At 32.2% G+C, this 18,185-nt stretch overlaps 3 protein-coding genes across 5 annotated transcripts; 2 read left to right on the top strand and 1 right to left on the bottom strand.

The window, feature by feature from the left end:
* The first annotated feature begins 947 nt into the window (after positions 1–947).
* LOC124431635 (serine protease snake-like) lies at positions 948–3,567 on the top strand. Of its 2 annotated transcripts, none has more exons than XM_046979755.1 (6): positions 948–1,192; positions 1,443–1,736; positions 1,803–2,073; positions 2,201–2,451; positions 2,581–2,951; positions 3,369–3,567. In XM_046979755.1, exons 1-5 carry the CDS (start codon positions 1,060–1,062, stop codon positions 2,916–2,918), a joined length of 1,287 nt encoding a protein of 428 aa, XP_046835711.1. In that variant the 5' UTR covers positions 948–1,059; the 3' UTR covers positions 2,919–2,951; positions 3,369–3,567. The 2 variants fall into 2 exon arrangements, with proteins under 2 accessions (XP_046835711.1, XP_046835710.1); XM_046979754.1 differs by having other exon boundaries at positions 949–1,192; positions 3,358–3,567.
* On the bottom strand, positions 3,211–5,540 carry LOC124431636 (palmitoyltransferase ZDHHC16). Of its 2 annotated transcripts, XM_046979756.1 has the most exons (6): positions 4,929–5,540; positions 4,708–4,855; positions 4,281–4,590; positions 3,977–4,167; positions 3,589–3,899; positions 3,211–3,467 (listed from the first exon to the last, which is right to left on the bottom strand). In XM_046979756.1, exons 1-6 carry the CDS (start codon positions 4,973–4,975, stop codon positions 3,377–3,379), a joined length of 1,098 nt encoding a protein of 365 aa, XP_046835712.1. In that variant the 5' UTR covers positions 4,976–5,540; the 3' UTR covers positions 3,211–3,376. The 2 variants fall into 2 exon arrangements, with proteins under 2 accessions (XP_046835712.1, XP_046835713.1); XM_046979757.1 differs by lacking the exon at positions 4,929–5,540 and having other exon boundaries at positions 4,281–4,597; positions 4,708–4,849.
* A 61-nt stretch (positions 5,541–5,601) lies between these two features.
* LOC124431633 (pre-rRNA 2'-O-ribose RNA methyltransferase FTSJ3) lies at positions 5,602–11,326 on the top strand. Its single transcript, XM_046979752.1, has 6 exons — positions 5,602–6,011; positions 6,123–6,586; positions 6,660–7,596; positions 7,672–8,112; positions 8,211–8,592; positions 8,726–11,326. The coding sequence occupies exons 1-6, from the start codon at positions 5,945–5,947 to the stop codon at positions 8,982–8,984; spliced, it is 2,550 nt and encodes an 849-aa protein (XP_046835708.1). The 5' UTR covers positions 5,602–5,944; the 3' UTR covers positions 8,985–11,326.
* The last annotated feature ends 6,859 nt before the right edge of the window (positions 11,327–18,185 follow it).

Below are 18,185 nucleotides of genomic sequence, written 5' to 3'. Positions count from 1 at the left end.
TTATTTGAAGTAATATAATCATTTATTTTGAAATTTTTGATAAACTACTTATAGATAGTTTTATAGATAAATTATGAATAATATAATGATGAAATATAAAACATATAATAAATAATACTTAACACGTTGAGTTACATTTATCCTACATGCATTATTAGTTGCCTTTCCTAGGAGCTCATAAAATTAAGAATATAATAATAATAGAATAATTAAATGATATATTAATAATTAATACATTGTCAGATGTTTAATTATTTATTTATTTATTTATTATTATTATTATTATCATTTTTAATTTGACTTAATTAGTAATATTAAGTATGTAATGCCTTTCTCATTATAATAGTCGATATGTAGATGCAATGTATTTGTGAGAAAATATGCAGTGACATCTGACGTTCGAAAAAGGAAAAAGTCAAACTGAACATTTCTTGCAAGATGGCCGAATAAAAGAAAACAAATTATTAAGTTTATGATATTAATCCTTTTTATCCCTTTCGCATATTAAATATATGTACGGATATATCAAGGTACAAGAAAATGTTTGAGGGATCAGAATTAAAAAAAAAAAAAAAAGAAAGAAAAAAGAAAGAAAAGCAAATGACATTTTTATAGTGTGTAATAAAAATTTGGATACTTTTTCCTTTTTCGTTAAAACGTACATGATAAATAAATTTCTAATCTTCCTACTTCGTCAGTTTATCCTTATATTAATTTCTTATAAATATAAAAGATAAAGGAAAAAAGAAGTTGAAGGTATATAATTTCATTTATATATTCTTAGAGAAACTATTAAGAATATATATATATATATATATATATATATATACAAGCACGCACACAATAAAGACTTTCTATAAACATTCTAACATATATATCATTTAATAATCATTACACAATTGATTATATATATATATATATATATATAATCGTATGCGTGTTCTGCACAGACACACACAAAACACAAGTAAATATAACGATAATAAAAGATAAATCATCGAAGAAATAATTATTTTGGCATTGACACTTGACTTATTAACACATGTAAAGATTTTATTGATGTTCAATGGACATAGCAGTAGATTTTCCTTATTTCCAATGATGACATTTTTTTTCATACGTTGGAATTTTATCGTAATTTTTCTATTGTTTATTTTGGACAATCTATTGTTTATATCTTCCGAAAATGCAGGTGAATTATTTATTATTATTATATATATATATATATATATATATATATATATATATATATATATATATATCAGTATTTAATTAAGTCGTCCTACAGAAAAAGAAAAAAAATATTTATGATCTGTATATTATTTTATCTGATTTATGCAACGACGTAAAATAAATAAATAAATAAATAAATAAATAAATATAAATCAATTCTCGAATCTATTACGAACGAGTTATATTAAGGAATTATGATATATCCGTAGGTTCTTCGAGCTGGTCGAACAAAAATGAAGAAATTGTAGATTATCATAGTAATCCATTCCTTACAAATGCTTCTTCACTTACTATATATTTATATGGAAATAGCAATGAACACAATCCATATATTGTAAATGAAAGCAGTAATATTAATTCATTTCCTGCGATTGATTTTCAAAATCAAAGAAATATTAAGAAGAAAGAGATTTCAAATCTTCCTCAGGAACAACCTAAACCTTTCATAGTATCTCCAATAGATTCATCTAGTAGATATAATACTAGGACAAAGTCAGATATCAGTAAGTTTATTTAAACAATGCTAGTTTATGATTTCATCCAATTAATAACTAAACACTATATTATAGAATGTGAAGAATATGGTAAACAATTTTTGGGTATATCAGAAGTACAATCTTTAGTTGGTATCAACACACAAGTGATTAGAGTAGAAAATGAACAGTGTACAACACCTGATCGGCTTATAACTGGTGGCACAATTGCAACACCTGGTGAATTTCCGCATATGGTTGCATTAGGCAAAATATTAAGGAATGGATCTTTTATGCTTTACTGCGGTGCCACATTAATTTCACCTTTCTGGGTTCTCACTGCTTCACATTGCACTTATGGACCAAAGTAGATTATTTTTCTTTCCTTGTAATCTAAAATGTTGTTATATAGAACAAATGAATATTGTTAAATATTTTAATATTCATTATTTTATAACATTATTAATTATGTATGATAATATTTTATCTTATAGCGGTAGTCCTACAGTTGCAAAGATTGGTATTCGTGATATAAAGGATGAGAAAGCTGGAACTGTAATTGGAATTGAACAAATGATACGGCACCCATCTTATAATCCACCTGCAATGTATGCAGACATAGCTCTTATTAAATTAAAGAGAACTGTTACTTTTAATACTTTAATTAAACCAGCATGTCTTTATCAGCTATATGACAATGTACCCATGAAAGTTTGGATTAGTGGCTGGGGTGTTACTGAATTTGGTAAGTTCAATCTTTATTTAATATTTTCTTATTTTGGAATTAAATTTTATATGGTTCATATTAAAAGGTATTTGATATACATAAGATTTTTTAAATATTATTGCCTATTGTAAATTGAAATATTTTTAGGTGGTGAACAAAGTGAAAAATTGCAAAAGGCACAACTTGATATAATAGATAACATTGCATGTTCGATAAAACATAATAATTCCTTAGCAGTTCCATATGGTGTAACACCTAGTATGATATGCGCGGGTGATCCTCATGGTGGATGGATTAAAGATGCTTGCCAAGGAGATTCAGGTGGACCTTTACAATTACCGCATCCCGTATATTCGTGTCTTTTCCAAATAATTGGAATTACTAGCTTTGGAGAAGGTTGTGCAGTTGTAAATTCACCTGGTGTGTATACAAGAGTTTCACATTATCTTAATTGGATAGAGGATATTGTCTGGCCAGAGAATTAGCAACTTTAATGAAGATATAATATCTTACAAAAGGTAAAAAATTTAATTTATTCAAATAACTATCAAATTATAGATGAATTACATTATTTTTACCGTTACTTTCTTAATACTTCTTAATGGTATTATCTTTTTTTTTTTATATTGGAAAAGAGCATGCTTTCATTGCAAAATTAAATATAATTATAAACAATGATATTTATATCTGTAGTAATTTAGGAAATATATATATATATATATATATATATATATATATATATATATATATATAAAAAGGTATTGATTGTATGACAGCTGTTGAATATTTTATATATTTAAGTGCATGATATCAATTTGCTCTATAATCATGCATTACAATTTGACTAGAATGTCATAAGTATAAGAATCATATGATACACACACAGGAAAAATATATAAAAGATAATTGTATAACATCTCTTAGGATTGTTTCAGTTTCAAACTCAAGATATTTTAATGTCGTGGATTGTTCTCCACATAAGACCATCTCCATATGGGCCGTGAGTTGAAGGAAAAAAAACATACCACCAACTTCTGCAAAAATTTAGGTGATATGTTAAATAAATAAATAGATAATATATACATAAATGTACAATTTTGTTTTATAATATAATATACAAGTTGGTAATGGTAATAAAAGTTTATGTAAGATTACCTATCAACTATGCCTAAAAACAATTTCCAGTTTTCCCTTGGTCCAAAATTATAAGGATTTTGATATGATTTTCCAATCGCTTTATATTTTTCTGTTTCAGTACTATTAATGCGTGCTTCAATGCTAGTTTCTCCTCTTGTAATAAGTCCTGCATGCCACCAAGTTAATGCCCCAAGCGTTGTACATGTAGCTACACAAATTAATGCTGCATAAACTATAAGTCTGCGTCTCCATTCTTTTTCTTTGTTTTCAGCAACTTGCTTTGCAATTTCAGCTATTTCTTCTTGAGATAAATGATCTAATGATTCTGCCTAAAAGATATTTTTTTTTTGTTTGTAACTAATAATTTAATAATAATGAGAAAGTATAAAATATAATATAAACTTACCACAGGAATAATCTCAGAATTGTTAATGCGAACTGGATGACCATCTAGCTCAATTTCCTGTGCTGGAAAAAACTCTTGATATGCTATTTCTATTCCAAAGATCATAATGAATAAAATTCCCACCACGGTAAAAGCCATGTATTGAAAAAAATATCTGTGATTATAATGACCAACACAGTTATTTAGCCATGCTATAAGTTTGTTTAAGAAATATATGAGTTTTCTATGCAAATACTTTTTTTTTTTTTTTTTTTTTTTTGTTATTTTACATCATATAAACACGTTAAATAAGCAAAAAGGATACGACAATGATGATCCATTTTAAGCACACATTTGTTACAAATAGAACAATGATGTGTTCTAGGAGGTTTTGGTTTAATACATTTTTTACAAATGCTCACAGCCTCTGGAATAAGACCACCTTGTGGTGGGTAACCTGCTGGTACATTTACACCCATGTAATAGTGGAAACATACGTTAATAAGAAGCCAATTTCCAATTAGTAATAAAAATATTGTCATAAATGGGCTCTTTTCCCACCAGTAAGGTAAGCCAATCCAATATGCAATACAAACGATGCTTGCTTTTAGTAAAGTTACCATTACTACGCATACCTAAAGGCTGTGAAGTTTAGTAAATATATTGCGAAAGCTAAATGGTATTAATAAAACTATAAAATTTGTACACTTTAATGATGTCTTTTGAAAAATATAAAATTGCAAAGAACTTACTGGTCCTAACCAGGCAGTAAAATTTTCCACAAACCAAAACATTGGTTCCATAAGTATATCACAAATATAGCTCCAATCCAAAAAGTCATTATAAAATAAAGATTTACATGTGATTTGTAAACGCCACCATTTTTTCTTAATACTTAGTCTTAAAAAGCAAAATAGTTATGGTTCATTAAATTTTTTAAATAAAAAGCGTTAATGTTAATTCAATAAATTACCTTATGTGCCTTGGTGCTTGTCTCAAAGACCATTGAAATCTAGCCATTTTCTAATACTAGTTCTTAATGATTAAAACTTGATAATAAAATATCATAAAATTACTACAAAACATTATTTAAATTTTCATTTCGATAAGGATAAATCATACATAAACTCCATTTATTTAATATCATTTTAAATGTACAAAGTTACAAATCTTTTGGAATTTTAATATTTAAAGATTAAAATACTTCAATAAAATTTAATTATACTGAAGAAATAACAAATTTTCTGTTATACTCTTGGAAGTTCTAATCACGATCAACAAAGTAAAAGATTACCTATGATTATAATTCCATATTTAAAAAGTTAGATGGCGTATTGACCAATAATATTCTTTCTTTACATATATAATAATAATTCATAATATTACTTTGGAATAGTTATTTAAAATTGAAATATTGAAATATTAATATTTTTACGAAGAGTTAATTTTTCTATATATTAACTTGTTAAGGCTATTCATCAATTTTCCGTTTCTAATGGTTTAATTAGAAATAATGATCACAGGTGTAATTCTTGAACGTTTTCGATGATCAATCTCTCATTTTGCAAGGACACGGTCTCTTTTTGAACTTTTGAACGAAGCTTTATTTTCTTTGGAAAAAAAAAAAAAAAAAATCATGTTAAAAAATAATGTCTTTTCGAGAATAATTTATGGATAAAAATAATTTTGTATACAAGATATGGCTCTGTTATTATCGATTTGGTTGGAAGAAAATTGTTGAAGAAGTTCGTCATAAATAGGAGAGAGGGCAGCACTTGATTATGCCTGAAAACGTTCGAATGTCGCTACTGTACTTTTCTGTTTGATTTCTACGTAAAGATTCGATGAATTTCCATTTAGAAGATTGGTATTATGTTGAGGTTATGTTTATAATAATCGGTCCTCTTTCGACCACATGTTATAACCTCTTTGATAGTTTTGTTTAATTTATGTTGTTACATCGTTAAAAATATTTGGACTGGATTAAAAATGGGTAAAAAGGGAAAAATCGGAAAACAAAGGAAAGATAAATATTATCAATTAGCCAAGGAAACTGGTATGGAACAATTTGATATATGTTGACTATAATTTATTATATTTCTATTTATAAAATCGATCTCTCTTTTTTTTTTTTTTCCATTTTGAAATTTTTCTTTTATTCCTTTAGGTTATAGATCACGTGCTGCTTTCAAATTAATACAGCTTAATCGTAAATTTGAGTTTCTTCAAAAATCTCGAGTATGTATAGATTTATGTGCTGCACCTGGTGGATGGATGCAAGTGGCACGACAAAATATGCCAGTATCATCTATAGTTATTGGAATAGATTTGTTTCCAATCAAACCAATACCTGGTTGTATAAGTTTAGTCGAAGATATTACGACAGATAAATGTAGAGTGGCCATTACTCGTGAATTAAAAACTTGGAAGGCAGATGTTATTTTAAACGATGGTGCACCTAACGTTGGAAAAAATTGGCTCCACGATGCATATCAACAAGCTGTTTTAACTTTACACGCTGTTAAATTAGCCACACAATTTCTAAGACCAGGTGGATGGTTTGTTACTAAAGTATTCAGATCAAAGGATTATAATCCATTGATATGGGTATTTAAACAATTATTCAAAAAGGTAAATAATTCATATATGAATTTATCAGTTTAATATAAATAAAATAAATTAATCGTATTGATATTTTCACAAGGTACATGCAACAAAACCACAAGCTTCTCGTAGCGAATCAGCTGAAATTTTTGTGATCTGTCAATATTATATTGCACCTGATAAAATAGATCCAAAATTTTTAGATTCAAAATATGTATTCTCAGAATTACAATTAGAGCCTACAAATAAATTGAATGTATTCCATCCGGAAAAACAGAAGAAACAAAAGGCCGAAGGTTATCCGGAAAATGATTATACGTTGTATCATTCGGTCTCTGTAAAAGATTTTATTAAATTTGAAAATGGAATAGACGCTTTGCAAAATACATCGGAAATTTTATTAGACGACGATGACATTGCGAATCACGAGAAAACAACGAAAGAGATTAAAGAATGTTGTAAAGATATTAAAGTACTTGGTAGGAAGGATTTGCGTTTATTACTTAATTGGTGGAAAGCTTTAAGGGAAATATTTGTCGAATCCAAATTGAAATCAAATGATATAACGGAAGAAACAACGGAGGAGATTAAAAAATCTTTAACCATTGAAGAACAAGAAGATTTAGAGGATGAAGAAATTATGCAGGAAATAGAAAAGGTTCGTGAAGAGGAAGAAAAAGAATTGAAGCGGAAAAAGAAAAGGGTAAACAAAGAAAGGCAAAAATTAAACGAACGTTTGAATCTTAAAATGATTCACAAAGGTGATGAGGGACCTAAATTAGAAGGAGACGAGATGTTTAGTTTGACACAAATTAAAACCCATGAGGCATTGGTAAAAGTAACCGATCAAAGTCCCGATATCGTAGCGGAGAGCGATCATGATTCTGACGAAGAACGTAAAGGAAAATCAAAAAAGATAATCTATGAAAAGGATAAAGGACATTTAGATAGTTCTGAATTGTATTACAAGTCGGAGGATAGCGAGTCAGAAAAATCAGACGATGAAAGTACGGAGGATAGCGAGAAATCAGGATTAGGTATTAATAATCTTTCATTTTTCATAAATAATATATTCAATGTTTTTTCATTTTATTTATTATTATTTATGATAGGTTTTAGTTCGTCGGAAGACGAAGAAGATGAAAGTGCTAAGAGGAAGAATAATCGAAAAAATACTAAAAACGAAGACGAAGAGGAAACTAATCCTCTGATAACAGATCTTGATTATAGAGATAAAAAAACTAAGAGAATTCACAAAGCTCAGTTATGGTTTGAAAAGGATGTATTTAAAAATTTGGAGGATGAAAAGGATGAGGACTTTGAATTGGATAAAATGATCGAGAATTATAAGGAGAAGGGTGGAAAAATTGTTGGAGAGGAGAAGGACCAAATGATGGAGAAAGAAGATGATGATGATACTGACGCGGGATCAAATAGTGCGAGCGACGATACAGATTCTAATTACGATGTGGAGGAGATGATGGCGCCAAATAAAAAAGTCAAAAAGATAGGTGGTAAGGATGGATACGAAGTAGTGTCGAAAGAGAAAGCTAGTAAGTAAACGATTACTATTTATTAACTATACTTATCTATTATATCGCGATTCTTATATATGTATATATATTTGTTTTCCTTCTATTTTATTTTTTAGATGAAAAATTAAAGAAGAGAAAATTATCGGTTCAAGATCTGGCATTGGGTTCTTTAATGATACAATCTAAGAAGGCCAGACGAGATTTGATCGACGGCGCTTGGAATAGATATGTCTTTAACGATACCAATTTGCCAGATTGGTTTGTACAGGATGAAGAAAAGCATATGAAAAAAGATGCTCCAGTACCGAAGGAACTCGTAAAAGAATATGAAAAGAGAGTAGAGGATTTGAATGTTAGACCGATCAAAAAGGTTTTAGAAGCTAAAGCGAGGAAAAAGAAACGTTCGATGCGTAAATTAGAGAAAGCAAAGAAAAAGGTCGAAGCTTTAATGGAAAGTACAGAAATAAGTGAACGTGAAAAAGCACGACAAGTTAAAGCGTGAGTATTATCAATGTAATATTGTATGTTTTATTTAGATCGTATGTTATTTACATATATAAACTTTTCCTTCTTTTTTATTTATATGCATATATATATATATATATATTTATTTATTTATTTATTTATATAGCATATATAAGAAAGCTCATAAGGAGCCAAAGAAGGAAGTAACTTATGTAGTAGCAAAGAAACATACTTCTCAAAAAAGAGCAGTAAGGCCTCCTGGAGTAAAAGGTAGATACAAAATAGTAGATCCTAGAATGAAGAAGGATTTGCGAGCGGCTAAGGCAAAGGAAAAGACAAAAGGACGAAGTAAAAAAAAGAGTCATGGCGGTGGTAAACCACCAAGAGGAAAGCCTAAAGTATCGAAAGGCAAGAAGTTTAAATAATTTTATTCTTTAATGATTGTACCTTTTTTTATGCGACGTACGAAGTAAATAGGAAAAAAAAGAAAAGAACGAAACGACAAAAAAGAAAAGAAGAAAGAAAAAAACGAAGCACTTCGTAATAATTAACCCAAACAAATAAGATATATAACAATGGTCGACGTGGATTCATTTGTAATGTACATTTGTTTTTTTTTTTTTTTTTTTTTTTTATGAACGAGAAAAGTCATCGCCGTATAAAAGGACGGTCTTAAAATACGCTTGGAATTACGCAAAGCGTAATTTCAAAATAATATAGACGCACATTTCTTTTATATACATATATATGTATATATATATATATATGTATATGTTCATATAGAAAATATATTTACATATAAACGAGCGCGTGTCAACATGTTACGTATATTACGTACGATATTTAAAATGTTTACTTTCATTCCGTATACCTACTTGACCTTATTTACGTTCTTTGACTTGATACAAGAAAGGTCAAATAAAATAAATTTCTTAATCTGTTGGTTTTCGTTTAATAATTAATTAGATTTTTTTTTTAATATTACATGATCGTGGTTATCTCTGTTTTCATATCTATCCTGTTGAAATATATACCTATAAATATTTAATAAATTATTATACACGCCTTAGGACCGATACTCCTGCCGGCTAACCAACCATTCGGTTAAAATCCGACCTTGCTTTATTTCAGGCAACTCTCGTAAGTACGTATTCTATACGTATATAACGATTCTACGTAGACGTATAGGATCAACAACACATCTGTAGAATGTGTCACGTACAAGTCAGCCTATTTTTTTTCTTTTTCTCCTTTTCTCTCTCTCTCTTTTTTCTTTTTTTATTTTATTTTATTTCTTTCTCCGAAAATCCAAGGATACCCCCTTCTACGTGTTGATTTATTGCTTCTTCATTTGTTTTTTTTTTGCGTTACGTTACAAACGAGCTTTTTATATCGCACATATAATAGAACTTTAAAAACATGTTTGTTCGTTTATCCGTCCTAAAGATATTCCGATCGAATGGCAATTCAAAGGAGGGAGAATCGAATTGCAATTAAAAATAATTAAATCGAGAGAAGGTAAATCGCTAAGTTAACCATGCCATGCCAATGATTTATTATGATAGATCGTATTGGAACATTATTCGACACGATCTAGGAAAGAGATAACGTGAGGTACAACAAACGATACAACGACAGCTACGATATTAAGATGTCCTATTTAAGCCACCCACCTGTCTATCGTTGCTCGTTTTCATTCTCCTTTACCCCTCGAACTTCTTCTCATTCTTTACTCACCCCACTAAGTTTGTCTAATCCCCTCCTTTAACCCTGCATCCTCGATCTTTCGCTCTTCGTCACCCTCCACCACTCCTATCTTCCTAGTCAATAACCCTCTTTACCCCTCTTTACCCGTTTTATGAGAGGGGGAGACTATTCTACCTCCTCCTCCTCCTCCTCCTCCTCTTCCTCCTTCTCCCTCTCCTCCTCCTATTTCTACTACGACGGTTGCATCGAACATTCTGATGCAATTGTAGCCTGCGTAGCGTTGGGACGCAGCGGTCGATGTCAAGGACAAGGCCAATAGATGCTATAACTTTCCGCGCGACGTTCCGCGTGCGGTTCGACACGCGCGCTTTTATATGTAGTTATATATTGTCATTCGAGAAAGCGCCGTAGAAATTTGCCGGGCCGTCGGCCAACTGTGCTGTTCTCTATCTCTCTTTCTCTCTCTATCTCTCTCTTTGTTTTTCTCGATCGATCTTGAGTGTATCTCTTTTTCTTTCTCTCATTCAAGAGAGAGAGAGAGAGAGAGAGAGAGAGAGAGAGAGAGAGAGAGAGAGAGACAGATAAGAGTCCTTGTCCTTTCGTCTTCCTTTCCTTTTATTTTGATTTTCGTCGTAGGACAACGTTCATCCCCACGTCAAAATCGTCACGGTACTTCCCTTCCCCTTCTACTTTTAGTCTCTGAACGATAAAATAAATGGCTGAATTCGCGCTCTGATGCAATCCGCGTTGCGTCGAGACGCTGCAACGGGCAATGTCAAGGACGCGGCTGACGGCATACACGAGAGAGGAAAAGAGAGAGAGAGAGTGAATAAGTGAGTGAGTCCTCTGTGTGTATATGTATGTGTGTGTGTGTGTGTGAGAGAGAGAGAGAGAGTGTGTGTGTTTGTGTATATGTTTGTGTACAAAATTTATTTCTATTGGGTTTTGTGTATGGTATAGCGAATAAGTGAACACAAAGAAAGAAATAGAAATTATTCGAATTTGAAATGTGATTCGACATATGGATAAATAATAAAATATATTATTGATTAAGAATGAAGTATGAAATGATTAAATTCAATTGAATAATTAAATAATTAACATTGTCATATAATAAAAAAAAAAAAAAGAAAAAAATTTTTTATGTTCCGTAAAAGAAGAAAAAGAGAAAAAAAGGAAGAAACAAGAGGAACGTGATTTATTTTTAATAGAGGAGATAGTCGAAGGAGCAATGAGATAGAGAGAAAAATCGATTTCTGTAAGTGTATAAGTACATGCATACGTACAATATTTATATTGCGATTATATTGTAATGCTGATAACATCGTATCAATCGACGTGTATTTCCACGAAACCTTAAGGAGCTTTTCTAACGTACGTTCAAAGCGGAACAACAGACTATTTTCGAGGAAAGAACGTGTTTTTCATCTGCCAACGTTCAAATTCTCTTCTCAAGAGTAAAATACGAGCTCTCTTGTGCTCCAAATCAAAAAAAAAAAAAAAAAAAAAAAAAAAAGAGGGAACGAGATAAAGCTACAATTATTAGTTTTTTTTTTTTCTGATTTCTCTCTTTGTCAGGACGAAAAAAAAAGTTCGAAAAAATTCATTGATGTCTTTACTATATTCATTTGAAATTGAAAGATATTTTTTATTTTTTTTTTTATCAATCCTTTTTAACGATAATTAATTTAATTTACATGATAATTATCATATTTAATTGAATGACGAAAAATCATTTGCAAATATCTCATTGACGTTTAATTAATAGCGTCTAAATTCGAGCGTTTTCGTAATCGGACAAAACGAAAAACTCGTCATTCTTGAATTTTCGTCTTAACAATTCTTGATTAATGCAACATTGATTTTCAACGTGAATTTATATTATCATAATGGCACATTCTAAATAGCTTTAACATTGAGGTTTAATTGTTATTTATCTCGAAATTATTTATATCGACACGAAAACGTTTATTTCCGATCTCACTGTTGTTATCGCGATATCCTTCGAAAATTCTCTCCCCCTCTCTCGCTCTCTTTTCGCGTACGTTTCCTATTATTTTTATTTATTCTTGCACGTTGATCGATTTTCCTTGACGAATTGTGAATAAGCGGGGAATAAATAAACGTTTTGAAATTAAAAGAAAAACGGAGCACAAATTCCCTATAATATATATATATATATATATATATATATATATATATATATGTACACACACAAATACACAACACACAGACACACGGACACACACATCTATGTATTCTATATCTATGTGTGTATATATATATATATATATATACATGCATACATATCTATGTATTCGGGTACATGTGTAACATGCATCTATGAGCATACATATAGGTGCATACATATACACACAAACAATGTGGAACGAGGTTATGTAAATCTTGCAGGAATATTAAGCAATAAAGGAGACGATAAGGTCGTCGGATAGCGTCACGCGCCTGAATAAGCTCGCAACGCACAGAGGTACCTATATCAGAAAGTGAGGAGAGCTTACGCAAGAACAATATCCAGTTTAATAATCGTTGCATTTTCAACGATACGTAAATGCTTTAAGGCTTTTCGTTTGTCCGAAGCTTTACTTTATTGTAGATATGTATATAGATATGTATATATACTTACGTACATAGGCACATACATAAGTATATGTCGATTTTGAAAAATAATTTGTCCTTGTTAACATCAAGGCGGAGTAGGAATACGAATGAAAAGCTTTCTACGAACGATAATCGAATAGATTCAATAGGTTCCTAATCGTGATAATCTAATACATTATGTAACGAATTTGCATTCATCTTGTAAACGTTTCTAATAATTATTTAGAAATTACGTTCGTTGAATTGTTGCAATGTTAAGATGTTAAAGATACTTCCTTGAAATAAGAATTTTATGGGGTCAAAAAATTGTTTTGTCATTTTTCCAAGAAAGAAAATATAAATGGACGAAATGGTAAAAAAATAGTAGATCGAAATGGTGTTAAGCGATAAACAGACAGAAGTCAAAGATCACAAAAGTATTAACTTTTTTGCCTCTGTTTATCGACGCTTCCGTCAATGGTTCGCGATCGTTTCGTGAATACAAATGTTCTATTTTCAAATCCGAAGGTTGCCGGCATTATATTATATTTATTTCCGGGAAGATCGATCGATCAGATCGATCAGATCTTGACAAATTCTCATTAAGAAAGTACGTGATGTTGTATATAAGCAATGATTCACTACGTTCAACGAAGTCTTCCGGTTCCTAGGATCTTTTATGAGGGTCACGTATATGTAGAAGATATGCACGTGAGTGGGTATCCATTTGTGTGTGTGTGTTGCGGTGCGGTGCGGTGTGGTGTGATGTGTCTGTATCTACACGCGATTGGCGCTTACGTCAAGGGCGACCTCGACTTTCCACCGTCTCTCTAATCTACGCGAGAATCGGTCGAGACAAGCTTTCACGTTGCTCGTTGGATATCCAGATATAGTTCACCTATGTTTTCCTACCTACTTAGTCGAGTATAAGAGGCATAGAAGGAGAAATCATTCGATAAATTTCTGGAACACGTGTGGTCCTTTCCGTTAAACGTTAAATGTTAGTACATTACCCTTTTTCACCCTTAGCGTTTTAACGCTAATCAATCCATATTGGATTGTATACTGATAATTAGGAGTTTCACTAAAAACGATTGAAACATATGGGAATGTCATTATAATACCATTATCTTTATCTTCAATTTTTACCATGGAAAAAAGTTATCTCGATCTAATAATTCAATTCATTTCAACCCTCTTACAAATTTTACGATCAATCAATTCGCATCAAGTTATGCAATACACGTTTCACGATTAATAATGTAAGAAAGAAAGAAAGATATAAGGAAAAGAAGAATACGAGCAACAGATTAAAAATACGTAACAGATATATAAAAGACGTAAAGAATTATTTTATCTTCGAATTAACAACGATGTTATTGTTAATAATCAAAAGTAATTCAATATGTTCGCCCTAATAAATAATAATGTTTTAACTTGGAAACTACGTAATGGGTAAGATACGGAGAGGGTCGAGGAAGTCTTTCTTTCTTTTTCTCTCTCTTTCTCTCTCTCTCTCTCTCTCTCTCTCTCTCCCTTTTTTTCCTTTACTTCTTTTCCACCCTTCTCCAGGGCTCCGTTCTCTTCCCGGGGCGGCCACAGTGACCTTCAACCGTCGACGAGTGGATGGACCTCGAGCTCGTACATATCACATATACATGGATACGTACATACATATATACATACATACATACATAAATAGAAACGCGCGCGTACACACGTAGGTATACAACATAGAGCGCGTGCGGCGCGTATAAGGTCAAGGTCGGGGGCGCGTGCACGGGATAGGCGACCTCCGGGTGCATCGAGCGAGTTGCGCGCGCATTCAGCGCCTGCGTCGCGATGCACTCACCCTCCTCTTTATTCCTCGATTTCGTCTCTCTCTTTCCCTCTCTCTCTCTCTCTCTCTCTCTCTCTCTCTCTCTCTCTCTCTCACTCACTCTCTCACTCTGTCTCTTTTTCTCTTCTTCTCTTTCTCCTCTCTCTCTCTCTCTCTCGCTCACCCACTTCGTTCTCTCAACCTTCTCTTTCCCTATTATGAACCTTTCTCTACGTCGCAGAGAGCGTCTCGCGAACAGCCATTGTCAAGGTCCTCTCTGGTCACGGGCAAAACACTGGTAAACTCGCTCGTCGAGACACGCGCGATCGAGGTCGTTCGCGATCGTCCCAGGGTAAGCTCTTCCATTAACGCCACTTCACCTCCTCCCACTCTTTCTCTATTATCATCCCTCTCTCTCTCTCCCTCTCTCTCTTTCTCTCTATAATATCCGTTCCAACCTTTCGACCTTACCCGTCCCACTTTTCCCAACTTCTCCGAAGAGGAATTACGATCGACTTCATCGTCACTGTATCCGATCGAATGTCAATGAAGAAAAACTCTAACAACGATCGTAGTATACTTTAGACTTTAATTATCTTATCAATCTTCGATTGAATTAATTTTACTTTCTTACGGGGGTGGTCACGTTCCGTCCGATGTCTTTCTGACCTTTCAATTTCTTTTTTTTTTTTTTCTTTCTTGCTAGATCGACATTCGATGGGAGGAAAGGGGATTAGAGATAATGATTTATAAAGAGTATTTTTTGGAATACGTCGGATTAAAGGATCATTAAAGATCAATATTAATTTTTCATTTATTTATGTGATATTTTCCTTTAATACGACGATGTCTCTTTTTATATTTCATCGATCTTATCGCTTTGTTTTAATAGAACGAAAAGGGAAGAAAGGGGTTAGGAGAAAAAATGTGAACGCGAGCGCGCGCGCGTCCTCACGTACCTAACTACGTATGTACCTACCTACCCTCCTACCTACCTACCTACCTACCTATCTACCTATCTACCCTACCTACCCTTGGATGCCTGCGTCACGTTGCCTGGTGTGTATCCATGGCCAAGACCTTCCCCGGTCACGGGCAACCCGTTATACGTTGTTGTGAGAGAGGAAGAGAGTAGAAGGGTGAGACGAAAAGAGGTGACACTCCCTCGACGACTACACTGTACCGGTGATTGTTATATACGCTCTTCCTCCCCCGTTGCAGCTCATGGCCTTCTCCTACCCCCTCCCCCTCCCTCGAGCCTCGAGAAAGGTCAATCTGTGAGAGGATCTGACGCGTAAGCAACGACTTATGAAAAGATGAACGTTTGCGTAGATAAATCTCTCTCCCTCTCTATCTATCTATCTATCTATCTATCTATCTATTTATCTATCTCTATCTGTCTTTCTCTCGAGAATATCTCTCTTTGCGTTTCAAGTTGCAATTATGTTGTTAGTTTCATGACGTCCGGAGGAATAGTCGCTGATTAAATTGCCTTTACTTAACGTTTATTCAATAACTATGAAATATGCGAAGTATTATTGCGTCATCGTATCGTTATATTTTTATATTTTATTTTCTTCCTTTTTCTTTTGTTTTTTTTTTTTTTGTTTTTTCTTTTACTAATTCTCTTATATTTTCTCTTATAATTTATCTTCCCATTTAATAATTCATTCGTATTATTCTAACGTTAAACAGTTGCAATATCTTGCTTAATTTTACTTCATATTATTCTACCATTGAACGTATGCGCATTAATTTATGGTAGGATTTTTTTCCCCATTATTATATCATTATTATCTATTATTTCCTTCTATGGTATTATATATTAGTTTTCTTTTCTCTCTCTTTTTTCTTTTAATATTAAATTTTTTTTTACATATCATTTATTTTTTTTTTCTTATATCGAGTTCGTCCGTAGAAATAAATATTTCTCTTTCTCTCTCTCTCTCTCTCTCTCTCTCTCTCTCTCTCTCTGTCTATCTCTCTGCTCTACTCTCATATAAGTATTTACCTATGCTTATATGTTTGTTTTTTTTTTGTTTCATATATGAATTAAAAATGAATTTGACCTTCGTACTCTCGTAAAAGAAAGAAGCGTGTTTTTTGCTTTTTCTTGATAAAAGCTTTCAATGTCGTCTCGTATTTCACGAAGGAAGATAGTAATAACATTGTTAAATAAAATCTTTGCCTGATTGCGTTTTGGTGTGCAACGCTTGGCTCTAAATTATAATATCGTCGTCGTAGTGACTTTTAACTTTTAATGTAACTTGTGTTTACGTATGAGATCTTCGTGTAGGTAGATATATAGTATATATATATAAAGGAAAGTTTAAAAGCGATATTCAATTTTGATATTATCATTTAAATCTCTATAGTAGAATATCATTAAAGAGGGACATTTGTTGAAAGAGTAAACTCAAGAACGGCTTTGATATACATATAGTCGAACATTGAAGAGTACTTCTTTCAAGGTTGGCTAATTCCGAGCATCGTTATCTCCACTCGAAAATTGGCTTACCTTTTGTCACGTGGAAGGCCGATTATCAGATTTCATTGGATATGTATGTTCATCTATCGTGAAAAAATGAGAAATACTTTTCATTTTGTTTCCTTTTTTTCTGTTTCTTTTTTTTTTTTTCTAATCCTCATCCTTTTTTATCGTGACCTTCATTGAGATTATTAGATCGTTGAGATTTTACGTGAAATTACGAGCAGCACGAAAGAGAGAGAGAGAGAGAGATTCGTCCTCAACAGGTGGCAGTATTATTCGGTCTATTGGAAGCAGAAGCTTTTCACGTTGCTCATTCTTTTTATCTTTTTTTATATTTCTTTTTTTTCTTTTTCTTTTTCAAGCGCGAATCATTTAATAAAAACGTTTACGCATCGACTTCATCGACTTCAATATTTTTCACAATCCTTGACTCGTATGAAGGATTCTGTTTCTTTTCTTCTTTGTTCTACCTCTAGTTGGCAGCATTCGCAAGAGGTCATGACCTAAGGGAAGTTCTCGGTCGGTTCGCTCTAGGTCGAGGATATTCTCATTGCTGATGAAACTTATCGGCATGCCCGTTATGCTTCAAGCTTTCAGAGTATACATACATATATATATATATATATATATACATATATATATATATATATATATATATATATATATATATAGTTTGTATGTGGGTATAACGTAGGAGAGAAAGAAAAATGGTGAAAGAGAGGGGTTGAGATGACTCGCCAGAGAGAAGCTTGCTGAGCAAGTTCAAGGTCTAAACGTATCCGGGCCATGTCCGGGCATGCCAACCCAAATACGATTATGCTCTCCTCCGAGGACAGTCAAGAATCGAAACAATAAACTCCCGACTCGGCTGGATACGATCCTACGACGAGAATAATGACGGTTTCACCCTAGTTATCGAACTTCCCTTCGCTTCTTTCCTCACGGCATAAATCATATAGTTTCCTTTCAACGATTTCATCTTCTTGTTTCACGAACTCTTATATTATGATC

This window comes from Vespa crabro, chromosome 22 (genome assembly GCF_910589235.1).
Source record: "Vespa crabro chromosome 22, iyVesCrab1.2, whole genome shotgun sequence".
In the NCBI taxonomy this organism is placed as follows: Eukaryota; Metazoa; Arthropoda; class Insecta; order Hymenoptera; family Vespidae; genus Vespa; species Vespa crabro.
The sequence above is the reverse complement of the archived record's forward strand: the minus strand, read 5'-3'. Positions and strand labels throughout refer to the sequence as shown.

What these genes read in the sequence shown, in the direction of transcription:
- LOC124431635 (XM_046979755.1), top strand. Translation starts at nt 1,060, where the DNA reads ATGTTCAATGGACATAGCAGTAGATTTTCCTTATTTCCAATGATGACA. An exon ending in TAGGACAAAGTCAGATATCA is followed by an intron (nt 1,737 to 1,802) that starts GTAAGTTTATTT and finishes ACTATATTATAG; the next exon opens with AATGTGAAGAATATGGTAAA. An exon ending in CATTGCACTTATGGACCAAA is followed by an intron (nt 2,074 to 2,200) that starts GTAGATTATTTT and finishes TTTATCTTATAG; the next exon opens with CGGTAGTCCTACAGTTGCAA.
- LOC124431636 (XM_046979756.1), bottom strand. Translation starts at nt 4,975, where the DNA reads ATGGCTAGATTTCAATGGTCTTTGAGACAAGCACCAAGGCACATAAG. An exon ending in TTACTGCCTGGTTAGGACCA is followed by an intron (nt 4,591 to 4,707) that starts GTAAGTTCTTTG and finishes CACAGCCTTTAG; the next exon opens with GTATGCGTAGTAATGGTAAC. An exon ending in TAAAATGGATCATCATTGTC is followed by an intron (nt 4,168 to 4,280) that starts GTATCCTTTTTG and finishes ACAAACTTATAG; the next exon opens with CATGGCTAAATAACTGTGTT.
- LOC124431633 (XM_046979752.1), top strand. Translation starts at nt 5,945, where the DNA reads ATGGGTAAAAAGGGAAAAATCGGAAAACAAAGGAAAGATAAATATTAT. An exon ending in TTAAACAATTATTCAAAAAG is followed by an intron (nt 6,587 to 6,659) that starts GTAAATAATTCA and finishes TATTTTCACAAG; the next exon opens with GTACATGCAACAAAACCACA. An exon ending in AGTGTCGAAAGAGAAAGCTA is followed by an intron (nt 8,113 to 8,210) that starts GTAAGTAAACGA and finishes TTTATTTTTTAG; the next exon opens with ATGAAAAATTAAAGAAGAGA.